Genomic DNA, 17,918 nt, shown 5'->3' with positions numbered 1-17,918 from the left:
TTAAATTAAGGTCCACATGTCACCTACCAAATAAATCATATCACTTTCGTAAAAAGCAGTGGGCGATCATTTATCAAAATTTCCCTTCGCGATTGTGATGATTATATGCCGACCCTGGAGTCGGGGCGGAAGTAGATTTTCGGTCGGTAATTTCTAGAGCTCATTTGCAATTATAGAATTAATTGCCGTGAAAATTAATTTCCATTCGTCAATGAACTTCGGTGACCTAAAATAACTCCAATTTGCGCGCTAAAGACGGAAAATCGTTGGCTCTCTTGCCACCCCAATGACAGATTTATGCTCCAGCAATATTTTTTTTAATAGGTTTGACAGCTGAATGATGATAGGGGTATTGAGGACAGAGTATTTTAAATATTAATATACATGTATGTGAATGTATATATGTATATATATATATATATATATATATATATATATATATATATATATATATATATATATATATATATATATATATAAATTGTCACGTTAAGTGATAGTTTTGCGGGAACTGCTGGTTCCCCGCTCGTTCCCTTTGTGGATTGCTGCCTCCTTACCTTCAAGTTTTTTTGTTTTGCTGTTTTCGTCGGTGAGCTGCCGTTTTTCTTGCTTCAGTCGGGTCTGGTAGGGCAGCGAAGGTAGCGGCTGTGGCAGCAGCAGCAGGCAGTTTTGGAGTCGACGTTGGTCGAGTTTTGAGCAGCAAATTGGAGCACGCCTACGAAGTGGAGCACGACGTAGAGGTGGAGTGTGACCATGAGTAGTTGACCACGAGCTGCTCTTCTTTGATGACAGCGTGAGGCTGTCCTGACGTCTCCATCAGGGGTTTTCTGGTTGGTGGGTTTTTGTCCCTGTTGCACAGCTGAGGGCTGTCTTGGTGCCCCGATGGAGGACGTATGTTTGATTTTTTTTGCCTGCTGTTGTTTATTTTTGCCTTTTTTTTTTTAAAGCTACTTTTGTTTATTTAACTTGATTTTGTTTAGTGCTGCCTTTTGATTTTTTTGTATTTGTGGTTTTTATCTTTTTACCAGACCTGACTCACTTGTAAATACTTGTAAAAATAAATTAATATTAAGCTCATTTATTGTTTTTGTTGTTTTCTCCTCCTTTGTTTGTTGCATCTGCCGTCAGTCATGACAGCCCCGTCCTGAGTACGTTAAAGAACCTGCATAACGGCCCACTCAGGTCGTTACATTATATATATATATATATATATATATATATATATATATATATATATATATATATATATATATATATATATATATATATATATATATATATATATATATATATATATATTATATTTATATATATATTCGACCTTCTATATAACCTAATCTGTATTCTGCTAATACAATAAAAGTTAGTTTTTGACAGTTTCCAGTTACTTCCTTCTACTGTGAAAATAAAATAACCTTATTGTCCATAAAATCTGTACCGGTTCTTCTCCGAAGTGGTTCACACACACACACACACACTCACACACACATATATATACATACATACACATATATATGTGTGTGTGTGTGTGAGAGAGAGCACGCTTTTGTGCAGATAACCTTTTCTGCTCCATCAATATCAAACGGATAGAAAAGAAACCCATTTTGTTTATATGTTGGGCAAAACTCCCCGAGGGGAATAAGAATCTCTCAGGGCCAATTTTCATTTCCCGATACTCTCGGCATCAGATATTCAATCCAGCTCTTTCATGGACTGCGATTATACGATAAATCAGATATCGGAGGCGAGGTTGCTCTTATGATCTTAATCCGGGACACCAAGAAGGTGTGAAATTTCTCATCTTCGGCGGTATTGTAGCCCGAGCTCAATCTCGCCCTCGGCGTCAGGATACGGATTTGCGAAATAACTTGTTTTCATTTACTTTTTTTTTAGTTTTCTGTAAAAAAATTATTGTGCTGGCTTTGTCTGTCCGTCCGCACTTTTTTTGTCCGCACTTTTTTCTGTCTTCACTTTTACTGTCCGCACTTTTTCTGTTCGCACGTTTTCTGTCCGCACTTTTTTCTGTCCGCACTTCTGTCCGCCCTCAGATCTTAAAAACTACTGGGGCTAGAGGGCTGCATATTGGTATTTTGATCATCCACCCTCCAATTATCAAACATACCAAATTGCAGCCCTCTAGCATCAGTAGTTTTTATTCTTTTTAAGGTTAAATCTAGCAATAATCGAGCTTCTGGCAACGTAACAACATAGGCCACCACTGCCGGCTGGGAGTTTCATGGGCCGCGGCTCATTTAGCATTACACCCAGACCACCAAAAGATAGATCTATTTTCGATGGCCTTGATTATACGCTGTAGCGGCTGTACAGAAAACTCGATTGCTCCGAAGTTTTTTTTACTTGTTTTTAGTTTTTTTCTTGACCTACCGTGTAATGAATTCGGCTGGAGGTCGCAGTATTGTTTGTCCATTTTATTTTCACTTTCCAGTCGTGAATTTGTGTAGAAACAGCAGAGCTGTGGTATAATGGTTTTTCGTTGATAATCTATTAAAAATGACGTACTTGTATGGCGAACGTCTTCCTTTTCTGCCAGAGTTTGTCTTTTGAAATGGGATTTCCAGTTTAGTGATGATGGAAAGTCTGGAGACCCTTAGAGCTTCAAACACTCTTTAGATCAACATATATGTTTTCATTGCTGCTTTCTTGCCTTTGAAACCTATGTTTTGTGTGTATGAGTGTGTTTGTGTGTTTAGGCCATTTTGTTTTCCGTAATAAGTTGGGTCATCAGAGAAGGGACCTGAAAATACTTGCAAGGTAGTGTCATTTTGGAACCTGAAGTTTCTGCATATGTTGGAACGAGCAAATTTTTATGTCAGTTAATAGCTTTGGACTTATCTTATTATTTACTCTCTCTCTCTCTCTCTCTCTCTCTCTCTCTCTCTCTCTCTCTCTCTCTCTCTCTCTCTCTCTCTCTCTCTCTCTCAGGCTTAAAAACGTAGATCATGTGCATGTTATGAATGATGATGTTACTGATGATTTTTTCCAAAATCTTTGAACCCAGTTAAAATGAACCATGTTTTTTCTTAATCTTATCTTAATCACGATTAAAACTGTAAAGTAACATAACTGGTTTTATATTATACAATCAGCTTCATCTAACAATGAAAAAAAGAACAGCTCAATTTATATAAATGTTTACTGACCAGTGCAGTAATTATTAGCTTTCTTTAATTTTATTATCCATCCTATTTAACAATAAAAAAGAACACCACTCAATATATTTTTCAATAAATGTTTACGGAGTGCAATAATTTTCACCTTTAATATTTTATTATCCATGTCATTTAACAATAAAAAAGAACACCAGCTCAATATATTTTTAAATGAATGTTTACCGACTAGTAAAATAATTCTTCACCCTTTCTTTTCCAGGTGTCTCGCAGTTCACCCGCATCTCTGAAGACAGCGGAGACGATGTCGTTTTTGACGAGGTAAGTCCGTTTTTTTACAAATTCAGGAAAGAAATCTTCATGTTTAACGACATTATAAAACTTGCTGTTACTCGGAATATTTAAGTTTTTTCAAGTTTTGTTTGGTCTCGTTAAAAAATTTTGAGACGATGTTGGACGATGGAAGTCGCTTGCGAATCTGGTTTTAACATTTTTAGTCTATTTTTTTATTTCTATGAGGATAGCAACCTGGTCAGGAGCAGTAGATGAGTTCATTCATGTTTGTGGCATTTGCTGGGTCCATTTACCACAATCATTTTGTTGAAAGGGTTTACGTTTTTACTTAGTTGCATAAAGTATATAAGGTTATGTAGTTGCATAAGGTATATAAGGTTACTTAGTTGCATAAGGTATATAATGTTTTTCACCTAGAGAAACGAGTATAGTGTCCCAAAAGGAAATAAACCTGTAGGGGGACCAGCGTAGTGCCGTTAGTACACCAAGCTGCAACCCTTTTCGTTCCTTTAACTGTATCTCCGTTCATATTCTCTTTCTTGCATCTTCTAACAGTTGTTTTAACATTAATTTCAGCGCTGAATGCCCTATAGGACCCAGTGTTTGGCCCTTGGACTAAATTATATGTTCCAGTTTATTCCCATTCCAAATAGGAATAAAATACGCTAATTGGCAAGAAGATAGATTATTGGGTTTAGATATTGTTATTCTGTATTTGTTAAGTAGTATTTATTGTTTATATGTTAAGTACCGTATATTGTTTACTATCTTAGAGGGTTCAATAAACAATGATATCCATGTGGGCTTGCTTGAAATTCAGTACAAATGCTACAATGTGAAAAATAATTAGATTGTTCTCCCCAAAGGATAGAGTAAGGCATACTGTACAACATACAGGAACTCGACAGAATTACCGAATTTTATTTAGAAGGTCGCGTATTTGCATAGTGCTTCAGAGAAAAGATGAAGCGAAGTCTCCTGTCGTTTCTGGATGCCATAAACGCAGCGAACAGAATGAGAAAGCCTTGAAAGTTTGGCACTAGTCCAACCACCATCAAGGAACCCAGTTGTTATGTTTACTTAAGGAAGACCTAAAGTATGGCATAAAGTTGGCTGTTGGAAGCCTTGACGCGTATTATTTTTTGTCTTACAGTTATACGCTTACAGAATGTTGAAGGCGGCCTGGATCCATGACATGTAAAAAGTGTTACGTTTACCGACCTTGAAAATGCCGTAATCAAATCGCAAAAGATCTCGTGTCACTACGTTTTATTTTTAGTTTTCTGTAAAAGAAAACTATTGAGAGGGCTTTGTCTGCCCTCAGATCTTAAAAACTACTGAGGCTAGAGGGCTGCAAATTGGTTATGTTGAGCATCCTTCCTCCAATCATCAAATATACCAAATTGCAGCCCTAGATGTAGCCTCAGTAGTTTTTATCTTATTTAAGGTTAGCCATGGATCGTTCGTCTGGCACCGCTATAGGTGCCAGCTGCCGAAGCATTTTCACTTGACCCCATCTGGGGAGCAACTGAGCTCTGCCCGGTCGTGGCTGAGAGTTTCATACTGCAGAACATCGAGAATTTCGTACAGCATTATACGCTGTACAGAAAACTCGATTGTGCCGAAGAAACTTTGGCGCATTATTTACTTGTTCTTATTTGGGGATGAATTTTTGAAGAGATTATTTATTCGCGTGTTCGTGACAAAAAAAAAAAAAAAAAGAATCGGCTTATTACTGCACAACATTAGGTTCAGAAGAATAAAGTTCTCGCATAAGTGTGTGCCATGAAATAATCCTTCCTTAGTTATGTTAAGACAACAGTTGACAGAAATTTACTTTTCTCGGTCAGTTTTGTCGTTATCTCACCCCTTCTTAAGCAGCCTTGCAAGCTGTCAGTCTTACTTAATCATGTTTGATATTATAGAATTAATAGTATTCCTAACTCTTCTTTCGTAGATATGGATGTCTTGATTCTTAGATTTCCATGAAATTCTGTCAGTATTTTTTTAAATGGTTGCGTTGTTATATATGACTCTTTGAAGTGACAGTTCTCGCTTACATATAGGACCCACTTTTTTTGAATCAGTGGTCGATTTGGTATTGTATTATACCAAAATTAGCATGGCTTTCGAAGGCTGCTTAACTCTCAGCGATTACCTCTTCCCCTCGTTGGGAGAGTGGGTTCCGTTCTCAGCTAGCACTCTGCTGGCCGCGAGTTCGAATCTCCGACCGACCAATGAAGAATAAGAGGAATTTATTTCTGGTGATAGAAATTCATTTCTCGCTGTAATGTGGTTCGGATTCCACAATAAGCTGTAGGTCCCGTTGCTAAGTAACCAATTGGTTCTTAGCCACGTAAAATAAATCTAATCCTTCAGGCCAGCCCTAGGAGAGCTGTTAATCAGCTCAGTGGTCTGGTTAAACTAAGATATACTTAACTTTTTCCCCCGTCATATGGCACAGTCATTTTCATTATTATTTATTATTTTTGGATTTATGGATAGTGACTTATGTGGATCCTGGCATTTGAAACAGGAGTGAGAATTGACAGACTGGCTAGAACAGAAAAAATTCTCAGTGAATATGTTGCAATATATGCTGAATTATTTTTGTTATATACTTTTCAATGCTTTTGTTTGAATTAGTTGTACTTAGTTACTTTATTTGTTGTTTTATATTAGTTTATTTCTTTTGATACTTTTCAGGTCGATATCTTGTAATATTTTCTGTTTCAAAGAACGTTGAATACTTGATGAAATGTACTGCAATTCACAGTGGATCTGACTGTATGCAAAGTTTCCTAAAATACTCTTCACATTTACGCCCATTTTTCATACTAGCAGAACGCAAAACCCTAAGTACTTGGAAATCTTGGGTAATGTTAAGACGGAAAATATTTCAAATAATTTTCGTCACTCATTTACTTGTCTGGTTTTAAAAACATATTACTCTACGTCGGTGCTATTTTAACGTGAATAATAATGAACATTAAATTATTAAAACAAATATAACTCTATAGAACATGCAATTAATCAGACAAAACCTTAATTATTATTCGTTTATTTAATTTTCCGTGAATAATGCTTTTGTCTTTCTGAATTTTGATTTTCTGAATAACTAGGTTATGTTTGGTCTTTCCTGTGACACATTAAAACAAAAAATTATTCAGACTTAAAATCGGGTTAATATCAATTGTAATTTGCCTCGAATTGTATATATTTCACAGATTTACTTCTTTTACATTTGTAAATCAGGATATATTTTCAAGTGGCCTTTGAAACTAGGGTTCTTATCATGCCAGAAAATATCTAAATATTTATTATTTGTATTTCAACTGTTATCCAGTTTTTACTTTATTTTCGTTTTGCAAAAATTTTATGTCCTGTTATGCTGAGTTATCTATGTATCTGAATACTTTTTTTTTATGTAGAGCAAATTAAATAGGAAATTTGCATTCTGTGGGGGGATTAGAAGGAAAATCCCCAACAGTAATTTGTTATGCTTGGAAAACATGGAATGCATTTCGTTCCTGTAATCGTGGAGGGGTGAAACTTCAATTACATGAAAGTAATTCTTTAAAACAATCCTTTAACGTTCACGCCTTTCACATTAACTCATCATTTCACTCTCTCTCTCTCTCTCTCTCTCTCTCTCTCTCTCTCTCTCTCTCTCTCTCTCTCTCTCTCTGCCTGTCTAACCCCTGATTTTCTTTAAGAGTGCAGCTTTAAAAACTCTTAATCTTTGCATTTGCTATATGTTAGGATAACATTCTTTTGAGATATCCAGTCTTGAAATATATTTCATCAAGGATTTTTACACTGTTGATTTTTCTGCATTTTTGCCAGGGTTGTTTGCTTTTACTGTGCGTTTGTACAGGAATTCGTTTCTTTTGATCTTGAATTTTACTGAAGAGTTTAAAATTATTTCTCTTTTTTTATTCAAACTTGACGAGGAAAAATTGTTAAAACATCCTGGAATATTTTCGAGGTCTGTTTTATAGAATTACAGTAATGATTTTTCAGTGTTTTTACCCGGAATTTCCTCACACGGTGCACTGTAGGCATTACTTAAGGTTCGTTGCAGCGTCCCTTCGGCCCCTAGCTGCAACCCCTTTCATTCCTTTTACTCTGCCTCCATTCATATTCTCTCTCTTCCATCTTGCTATCCACCCTTTTCTAACACTTGTTTCATAGTGTAACTGAGAGGTTTTCCTCTTGTTACACCTTTCAATCCTTTCTACTCTCAGTTTCCCTGTCAGTGCTGAATGACCTCATAGGTACCAGTGCTTGGCCTTTGGCCTAAATTCTATATTCCATTCTATTTCTATTCTACTAGGAATTTATTACCAGAATTGAATCGTTGAGTCTTCTTGTCGTATATTCATCAAGTTTGGCAGTGGGGACATATTTTCTTCACGTTGATTATCGATCATCCTCCCCCTTTATGATACCAATCGATAACTCGCAAGTCTGCCTTTAATAACAGTATTTGTTAGTGCGTGTTTTTGTCAGCAACAATAACAACGAAATCAATAACGCTAACAATAACTGAAAATAACAATAATAACTAGCCAATCATTGATGGCCATATTATGTCCTTTGTAAATGTTAATGTTGCCTTTATAAAAAAACATATAAATTGCTTCACGTATTTGTCATTACAGATATTTTCCCCCATAAACATTAACGACAATAACTTCTATGTATTTTTTATAGAACTATTTATAGGTGAAGAAACCCACAATGATGTCAGTGTAAATGTATATTGAAAATAAAAATAAGGCGAGAGCTTTCGAGAAGCTGCTCGATTCTCTCTATCGATGCGACTTAAACAGTAAAGTTACCATCAGAGTAAAAAGTTAAAAAACATTTTAATTAAAAGTTAACCCTTTCGCTCGCCGATGATGACTGATATAGACGTCATCCACATTTAAGGCCTTCGTTTATTGATGACGTACGTAAACGTCCAAAAAAAAAAAAGTTGCGTAAACCAATAACCCAGAAGAGGATTTTTTTTTAAGTGTTGTTGACAGAAGAAAACCTGTCGTAATTCTACGACAGCCAATTCCATTGTTCAGGTGATTCTATCGTTCTTCGTTTATTTATATACAGTAAGTAGTAGCAGTAACACCAGCCTTTCATTCCTTTTACTGTACCTCCGGTCATATCCACTTTCTTCCATCCTACTTTCCATCTTCTCCTAACAGTTATTTGATAGTGCAACTGCGAGGCTTTCCTCCTGTCAAACCTTTAAAACCTTTTTACCTTCAATTCCCTTTTCAGCGCTGAATGACCTCAGGTCTCAACTCTTGACCTTTGGGGTAAATTTCATGTTCCATTCCAATAACCCCGGCTAAATCATTACAGGTACTGGAATGGCCGGTGGGACGGTGCGTCGAAGCGGGCGAGGAAGTGCAGGTGCAGTTGCAGGTGTACAACAAGTACCTCAGCAACAGGAGCGTCGCCAACTACGCCTTCATCCTCCAGCGGCTGGTGGGCGAAGGAGCCGTCTCCGTGAAGGACCACATGACCGATGCTAACAACAAGCTCATCAAGGTAGGTCACTTGCTCAGGGTACTGGATCTACCTGTCTGTCTATTTAGATTCAGCCAGGCTTGTGCTGGCACGGGCTCTTGCTCTTCAGCAGCCCGTAAATACCGGATATTTTTATTTTATTAAATTTTTTTTCATTCTGTTGCAATGTTTGTTGCAGTGTTGGGACTGGGGCTTTCTTAATGTTTAGTGCTTGTTTTGGATGTCATGTCGGTGATCTGTTATATGAATTGCCCTTTCTTGACAAGTAGTGGGGAGGAGAGGCATATAACATGATGGTTTTAATGCTTATCACAAAGGGCTTAACGTCACGACTGTCTAAATTGCATGATATTTAGATAAATTCATTTAAAGGAATCTGTTAGTGAATTAGAGAATGTGATTTCGTTTCCATTGTAGAGGTAGTGTTCTTGGTCATAAATTCCCTAGAATATACAGAATGTGTGATTCCTTTTTGATGGCAAGCTTGTATACACAAGGCGAAATAGCTTAGCATTGATTGTATTCTTTGATGCAGAGTATTAGATGTTTTGTCCTGAAATGAGGTTAATGCTTAAATTCTTTTAGTTTACCCGAATTGTTATTGTCCTTATCTGTTTACTAAGGGCTCTCCTTTGAGACTTGAAACATCAGAGGATTGTATTTATTACTTGCATGAAATCCGGATCTGTAATTTACAAAGACTGAAGGTTATGATGTAATTATGTTAACTATCAAGAGTCTATACTGTACGGTCACATTTGTACATTTTGATCGTGTCAGTATGACACTTATTTGAGGGACAGGTAGGTGTCAGTTTAAAATTTTCAGGACAGTGGCATGCTTCTTTGATACAGGGGCAACTCCCGGTGAAGTTTTCTTTTCATATCACATGCTTCTTTGCATGTTTACAACTTTGGTAGCAGAGAATATCCGTTCATTACCATTTGTGATGTAGCAGTCAAAATACTCGGTAAGCTTCATTTCATCTACAGTCAAAATATGGAATATTTTCCTCAAACACATTCCCGCTTTTAAAGTTTCCCGTGTTGATTTTACTTGATCGCTTACTTTTTCATTGTCAGATCAACACACTTGCTTCAGCCGTTGCTTGCGTAGTCTTATTATCGGAAATATAATGATAAAATACTTGTGATGATGATGACAACAGATAATCCAGCTGTTCACTAGAAAAAAAATGGTTTTGCGTGATAAAAATAATGTGCAAGGGGTTTCGTCATCAAAATAAGTAAGGGGTTACGTCATAGAAATAAGGTGTAAAGTGTTACGTCACAAAAATAAGTGCAAAGGGTTACATCATAATAAGTACAAGGGGTTACGTCATCAAAATAAGTGCAAGGGGTTACGTCATAAAGATAAGGTGTAAAGGGTTACGTCATTAAAATAAGGTGCAAAAGATTACGTCATATAAATAAGGTGTAAAGGGTTACGCCATAAAAAATAAGATGCAAGGTGTTACATCATAAAAAATAAGATGCAAGGGGTTACGTCATAAAAATAAGGTGCAGGGGGTTACGTCATAAAAATAAGGTGCAAGGGGTTGCGTCATAAAAAATAAGGCGCAGGGGGTTTCGTCATTAAAATAAGGTGCAAAAGATTGCGTCATAAAAATAAGGTGTAAAGGGTTACGTCTTTATAATAAGGTGCAAGGGGTTACGTCGTAAAAATAAGATGCAGAGGGTTACGTCATAAAAACAAGGTGCAAGGAGTTACGTCATAAAAATAAGGAGCAACGGAAAAACTAATCCTTAGAGTAACATACAAGATACTTGTGGGCTTTAGTGTACAAAAATTAGAAGATAATTAAAATTCCTCTTCCAAAACAAATAGTTACAACGACCACCCCGATAACATCAGACTGTGCACCCTTGTATTCACGTCGAATTTATCACGTAGACTTAATTACATTCAGTCAGCAGTAAAACTGCGCAATTTACGATGTTGCAATACATTGTTCAAGACAATACAGAGCAGTATATTCTTCTCATTTTTACAAAGATCAGAGGCTCCTTGTGTTTCACAAGTGTTTAGAAAGGAGGTTGGAAGATTATTATAATTTTTATTAGGAGAGGCTAAATGAAATCATTATTTTTATGAGGTATTTTTCTTAATCATTAACTGAACTCCAAATAAACTTTATTGTACAGTATATGTTGAGGAAATTAAAATAGTCTCGTCAGGGTTATTTGTATGGCCAAGTATGTAGGGTGTAATGAAGAATACTATTATTCACCGGGTTTAACTATAGAGAATTTATATTGTAGCGGACTACTATTTATTTCATTTAGAATGCAGCTCTAACTCTCCCTACAGAAAGGGAAATATTTTTTTAAAGTAGTTAGGAGCGAGAGAGTAACCGTCACACTGGTCCATACATATTACTGTTTCAGTATTTCACGTTCGTTTTATAAGCATTAATCGGATGAAAGAGAGAGAGAGAGAGAGAGAGAGAGAGAGAGAGAGAGAAAGCCTTTCTTCGAAAAGAAACTTTTCTAAATACACTTGAATCCAATTGAAACATAACATTAAAAAAAGTTTTTGAGGAGAGCACGAATTCATCTTTGAAATCAGACTTAAATTAACACATTTCAGTATCATTTCGGTATAGGCCTGTAAAGTACAGTCCTGTATAATTTCGTGTCATTGCATTTTCGTCGTCAGATTGGATAAGAGTATAATAATTGCTTGGTTTGCAGTAAGACCAACTACTCACCCACAAACACAGTTTGTCTTTGAAGCACATTCGTACAAACAAAGCATTGGCATATACACACTGATACCTAAAATTCTCTTTTGTGCGCTATAGTTGCTGAGCCATCTTTAAAATCAATGAGAATGTTTCGACTAAGACGTAAGTTTTCTGTGCTTCATCTGGAATAATTTCGTTAAAGATTTAGACTAATAAGGCGAACTTCAACGCGTTTAGCCGTCTAATATATTCCATTTCCTCAACTTTTAGCATTTTTTTTATCTTGTCTTTTAGATGGAACTGCTCTCGGTGTTAACGCTTGCTATGTGCCACAGTATTTATTCTCAGAAACAGAAAAACAAGCGAAATAACTAACCCTTTATTATTGCCTGCATATTTGGCCATTCAAGTAAATCCTGACTGTTCTTATGCGTTTCATTCTGTAGACGAAATCGGACGCACTGATGACCGAAAGGTTGCCACGTTGCGGTAATGAACTCTTTAATAAAACTGTAGTTTTATTAGCTTGTGAAAATCCTTCCTTTCTCGTAATTCATTGTTAAATTCTTGAATTTCGACGGCTTCTACTACCTCGGCAGTATCGATAGCAGATTAACGGAGAAATTGCATGCAGTTGTTCAGAAATAATGTCAATCATTTTCACGGAATGTCACATCATGCGTGCTTGTATTTATCATAGATAAAATAAGGTACTGTAATATGTTCAGTCCCAACAAAAGCTAATCATTAGGTCAGTAATAATCATCAACTACCATTAGGGAGCAATAGTACTGTGTCCATTAATAGAATTACACACGACGTCAACCATTTTCGGTCTTGTATTTTCATATAAGCGTAATTGCACGTTTCGTTGCTTTCGATCAGAGGATGAAAGTGGAAGTTGAAACGTTGCTCCGAGTGAGACCCCTCACCCAGTTGCTGTCTCACGCTACGTTTATTGCCCTTTGTCATGATACTCAGTACATGCTCAGGCTATTACCATTTTCTCCCTCCTACATAAATGCTAACAGTCAGGGACGTGTCAGGTAATACTCGTATGGCTGTAGTACTTACAAGAACAGAAACGTTTTTATTCGATTGTTCCGTAGAACAGAATGTAACGAGCAACGAACGTGAAGTAGATTGTATTAAATGTGCATCTGAGGTGAATGAAAAAAAAAACCGTTGATATCAATGTTGGTTTGTGTATGAGCATTTCTCTCTCTCTCTCTCTCTCTCTCTCTCTCTCTCTCTCTCTCTCTCTCTCTCTCTCTCTCTCTCTATATATATATATATATATATATATATATATATATATATATATATATATATATATATATATATATATATATATATATATACATATATATATATATATACATATATATATATATATATATATATATATATATATATATATATTTATATTTATATATATATATATATATATATATATATATATATATATATATATATATATATATATTCTTACTCTCATTCTCCTTTCGCTTTCAGTTTTATCTCCGTCTTTGCCGACATCCCCAATATGTATTCGGATTGTTTTTCAGAGATATTCCCTCTTCTTCCCCTTTTCCTTTACTTCTATTTATTTCTTCCATAATTTTCATGCCATGATTATTTTGTTCCACCTTGCATGACACTTTTATCGTATTGTGTTCGTCCTGTATTTCTTTCTAAGTACGGCCTTGCTTTTCCTCTTCATATCCTACCCTCGAAATCTTGTTCCAGTGTCATTACTCCCTCTTACTGTAATTGCTTCCCATGTATTTCTGTCTTCGGCGAATAGCGTTTTCTTGTGTTTTTCTTCAATTTCTTCCTCGACGTGTTTTTTTTTTCTCGCTCTCTTAAAGCATTGCGACCTTGGTAGAGTAGTGCTTTAGCGTTTGACCTCGTTCATTACTTATTATCTTTTACATTTCCCATCAGAAAAAATGTTTATATGTCTATTTCTTGTGTGTGTGTTTTTTTTTATTCCTCGGCGTATTTTTTTCGCATATCGCGACCTTGGTAGGCAGTGCTTCAGCGCTTGACCTCATTCAGTACCGAATAAGTTTTTCATTTTCCATCGAAAAAATTATCTATATTTATTTCTTTGTTTTTTTCAAGATTTTCTTCCTCGGCGTCGCGCACGGAGACCTTGGTAGCGCAATGATTTAGCGCTTCGCCTCATTCAGAGTACTTTTTCGTTTTCAATTTGAAAAAACGTTTTTATATTTATTTGTGCTGTCGGTGTAATAATCTTTTTCAGTGGAAAGAGCACCCAAAACTATTAGGAAATCGAAGAGTTAAAGAGTTTATTTTGGGCTCCGAAATGCATGCATGCATGCGTACGTACAGGCATGTTGCCTTCTCACAAAGATGCTTGCATTTAGTTTATCTTCATACTTACTTTTCACAAGTGCCTCCGCTTTTTAACACAAAGAATTGTAGTCTATGATATTCATATTAACAAAATTCGAGGAGATATATAGGATTGATTGTATTTGAAGAGCAGTGTGATGTGTATAACGCAGAGTAAAATCCTTTTACTCACCTGCGTGTCTTTACGAAATAAAAGGGAAAAAGAATTCTTTAGAAATGTACGAGACAGTGCCGCAAACTCCTCTGGTCCTTCAGGGATCTGAATTCCTCTCGTCTTTTCCGTCCATTTTCAAATGTTAGGTGATATCAGCACAGAAAGAGAGCCTTAATGGGCCAGAGAGAGATAGTTCTGCCAGGGAGATGATAAGATTATTCCTTTTTTCGAGGTTCGTGTTTCTCGAACTGATAGTAGTTGAAATTGCACTAAGAGTTCTGTCGTTCATGTGCTCCATATTATAAGCGAGTGTTTGTGATCAAATAGTAAATTTAAGTCATCCTCTGACTTTCATTTAGAACACATTATACTTTTTCGTCCCTAGCTGCAACCCCTTTCATTCCTTTTACTTTACCTCCGTTCATATTCTCTTTCTTCCACCTTACTTTCCATCCTCTCCTAACTATTCATCCATAGTGCAACTGCGAGGCTTTGCTCCTGTTCCACCTTTCGAACCTTCTTTACTCTAAGTTTCCCTTTCAGCGCTAAATGACCTCATAGATCCCAGCGCTTGGCCTTTGGCCTAAATCCTATATTCTCTGGAGAGGCTTCCATGAAGTGAAGCAGAAGTCACCCGTCGATAACGCATTTGTTGATACTGAAAATTGAAGGGTAAACATCCATTAGAGTGGAACCTTGAAACTAAGGAAGGAACTGTAATAATGACAGTATTTCTTTCTCGACAAAATTCCACGTCCTAAACTTTTACCTTGATGTAATGGCCTTATATTTTGAGGTGTTTGTAAGCATACACGCAGACAAATTGTTTTAGCTCTTTGCACTTGATTGTTTTCATTTTTCAGACTAATTTTCGTGATTATGCATGCAACATTTCCCTTGATATCTTACGTATCGTTTTAGGATATGTTACGTTCCCTGTAACTTCTGTTGTTTCCTTAATTTATTAATGATTATCTCAAATGTTTCCCCTCATATATGTTTGCATAACCATTTTTCAGTTCTCTGCTTCTCCATATTTGTAATGCAAGTGCTTATTGTACTGTTGTACTATTGTTGTTTGATTTGCTTCGAACAATCCCCTTTCATTTCTTTGTTCCTGTTTAGTAACATTCCTTTGTGTTCGCAGCGTGTTTAGATATACACTTCTCAGAATGCGCTAGTATTATTGCCCCCACCCCCTCTTTTTGCTTACATCAGTTTACCAGTGTTTTTCTTTTATTTGGCGAAGTTAGCTGTACAAGTAGCATTTATTCTTTTTATCTCCAAGGCAGAAAGTTGATATCATTGAGAATTATATTTTTGAAGGTAATGGAGAAAGTTTTTTTATGTATCGGCCGATTTTACACAAGATCTTTGAGCTTAGAACTGACCTGTCATCCTATGTTGGTAAAGTTATTTTTTTTTTTAGGTGGGCATATCAGCTGCCCCGCAGGTATGTCTTGAAATGCCAGGTAGTCGTGCTGAATTTTTCGTTTGAGCATACAGAAGCTCTTACCCCCTCAAATATTTTGAAGGTTTCTTTCTCTCTCTCTCTCTCTCTCTCTCTCTCTCTCTCTCTCTCTCTCTCTCTCTCTCTCTCTCTCTCTCTCTCTTTGTGACGACGATGTGTCAAGTTTTGGTCTTTTTTATGTGAGAAAGACATCTTTAAATCTAGGTTGTAATAGGATTTCCAAGAAATGAAGTCATAGGTAGCATTTAGCATCCTAAGAATTAAGATACTCATTGCTACCGATGACCTTACGTTTTGGAAAACCAACCACAAACTAGATTTAAAGATGTCTTTTTCAAAGAAAAAAGACCAAAACTGACAAATCGTCGTCACAAAAAAGAGAGAATAGAGAATTAAGTAGCAAAGGTGAATTAGTTTTTGTAGCTAGAATCAAACAAAATTTATGGACCTAGATCAAAAACCTGGCCTCCTTTGTTGCTGCAGTGGATGCAATTATATTTTTAAATGGTTTTTAAATGGGCTACGAAATTTTTTTTTTCTAAGTTGTCACTTGTGCAAAGGACATCTTTCAGTCGGTTACATGAAAACCGTTACTTACCATAAAGGCATTCTGAAGTAAGCATCCTGATATTAGACGAGTATTCGGGTTTTGGGGTTCCTACAAATCGTCATGCTCTTGTGATTTTAGCCGTCGTTCTGATAACTCTAACGTTAAGTACTAGAGTAACTTATGAGTTTAAGTGGGTGTTGACTCTAAACTAATGACAGTATTTTATGATCATATTTTTAAGAGCAATATTAATGATGTTTAGTTTTTCCTTTTTTATGACAGAAGCTTCACTTGACCTTATAGAGCTTTTATAATGTAACGAGGAGCACTTTTTTTCTTATTACTGATTTTAGATCCAGGGATAATCTTTGCAGTGTTCTCTACAGTGATGTAAACAGTCATTAAGTATTCCTACAAAAGAAGTCGTTTATTTTTTTTTTTTTTTCAAAAACTAGATACTTTGGGATTTTCAATGTATTATTGTTATTAAATAAATATTTTTGGGATTTTCAATGTATTATTGTTATTAAATAAATATTTTTGGGGTGTTTTTATTATGAAGAGCTTAATATTTTAGGTGCTGTTAGCGTCTGGGTAAATAATTCTGATAGATAATTCTGAAAAATCTGATGTAGGGAAATATATTTGTCACGCGAAATTGAGATAGTAAATAATTTTGAGAAATGATTTTAAACTTTAAATGGCTGTTGCAGTGTGTAACTGAAATTGTAATTCTCAGAATAGGTTCATTAAACGTGACTTCTCAGAACACTGAGAGAGAGAGAGAGATAATCGATTAAGTCCTTGCATTATCAGCAACGGATTAAATAAGCTTATACTGTTATCGGACCTCATTGTGATTACAACTTTCCCTTTCTCAGCTCCACGTAATTTCTTCATTATCTCAGCTGTTCGATTTACATAGCTTCAACATTACTATGCATTAACATCGTTATCATATCTCCCTTTCTCCCTTATTTATTTATGCATTTCCCTTTCATGGCTCCATCATCATCATCATCATAATATCACCGTTTTATCTTTGCATCATTTCATTCATGAAGTCTTTATTACGGCTATTATCGGTCTGTGCTGCTCTGCATAAGCAATGGATCTCATATGGGAGGATATCAAGACTTTATTTTTCTTACCCTCTCTGTTCCTCTCACACGAATTCAATATATATATATATATATATATATATATATATATATATATATATATATATATATATATATATATATATATATATATATATATATATATATAAATATATATATATATATATATATTAATTTTAAGTTTCTAAAGGGGTGTCCCCAGTTTTATACCATTCCGTCATTCAGGTGTTTATAGACCTTCATTTGGTCAGTGTAAATTCTATAAGAAACTTGTTTCACGTTTTGAACCAGACGTCCATTTTGATTTTTTGAACTTGAACGATTGTCATTTCTGTATTTTCTCCCCCCGTGTGATTCCTTGCACTTTAAAGATAGGATGTCTTGGGGAGTTCATTGATCAAGATGCATTTTCTTTGCCTGCGATGTTTTTATAAATTAAGATAAGATAATAATTTTTATAAATTAAGATAAGATAATGTTTTTGAATATTCTTGAAAATAAGTTTTATAAATTAAAATAATAAGCTGATAATTTCGAATATTCTTGCAAATACTCTCAAATAAATTTGTTTCTAAA

General features: G+C 35.5%; 1 protein-coding gene across 8 annotated transcripts in view; it reads left to right on the top strand.

The window, feature by feature from the left end:
- Nucleotides 1-17,918, top strand: part of LOC136830731 (otoferlin-like) — a 722,463-nt gene that overhangs the window by 542,694 nt on the left and 161,851 nt on the right. For all 8 annotated transcript variants that reach the window (XM_067090537.1, XM_067090535.1, XM_067090531.1 and 5 more), the window contains exons 3-4: nt 3,391-3,449; nt 8,790-8,978. In XM_067090537.1, coding sequence (XP_066946638.1) covers nt 3,391-3,449; nt 8,790-8,978 — 248 coding nt within the window. The remainder of the gene's footprint in view (nt 1-3,390; nt 3,450-8,789; nt 8,979-17,918) is intronic.

This window comes from Macrobrachium rosenbergii, chromosome 47 (assembly GCF_040412425.1).
Source record: "Macrobrachium rosenbergii isolate ZJJX-2024 chromosome 47, ASM4041242v1, whole genome shotgun sequence".
NCBI lineage: Eukaryota > Metazoa > Arthropoda > Malacostraca > Decapoda > Palaemonidae > Macrobrachium > Macrobrachium rosenbergii.
Note: the sequence above shows the minus strand (reverse complement) of the source record. Positions and strands in the feature narration are given on the sequence as shown.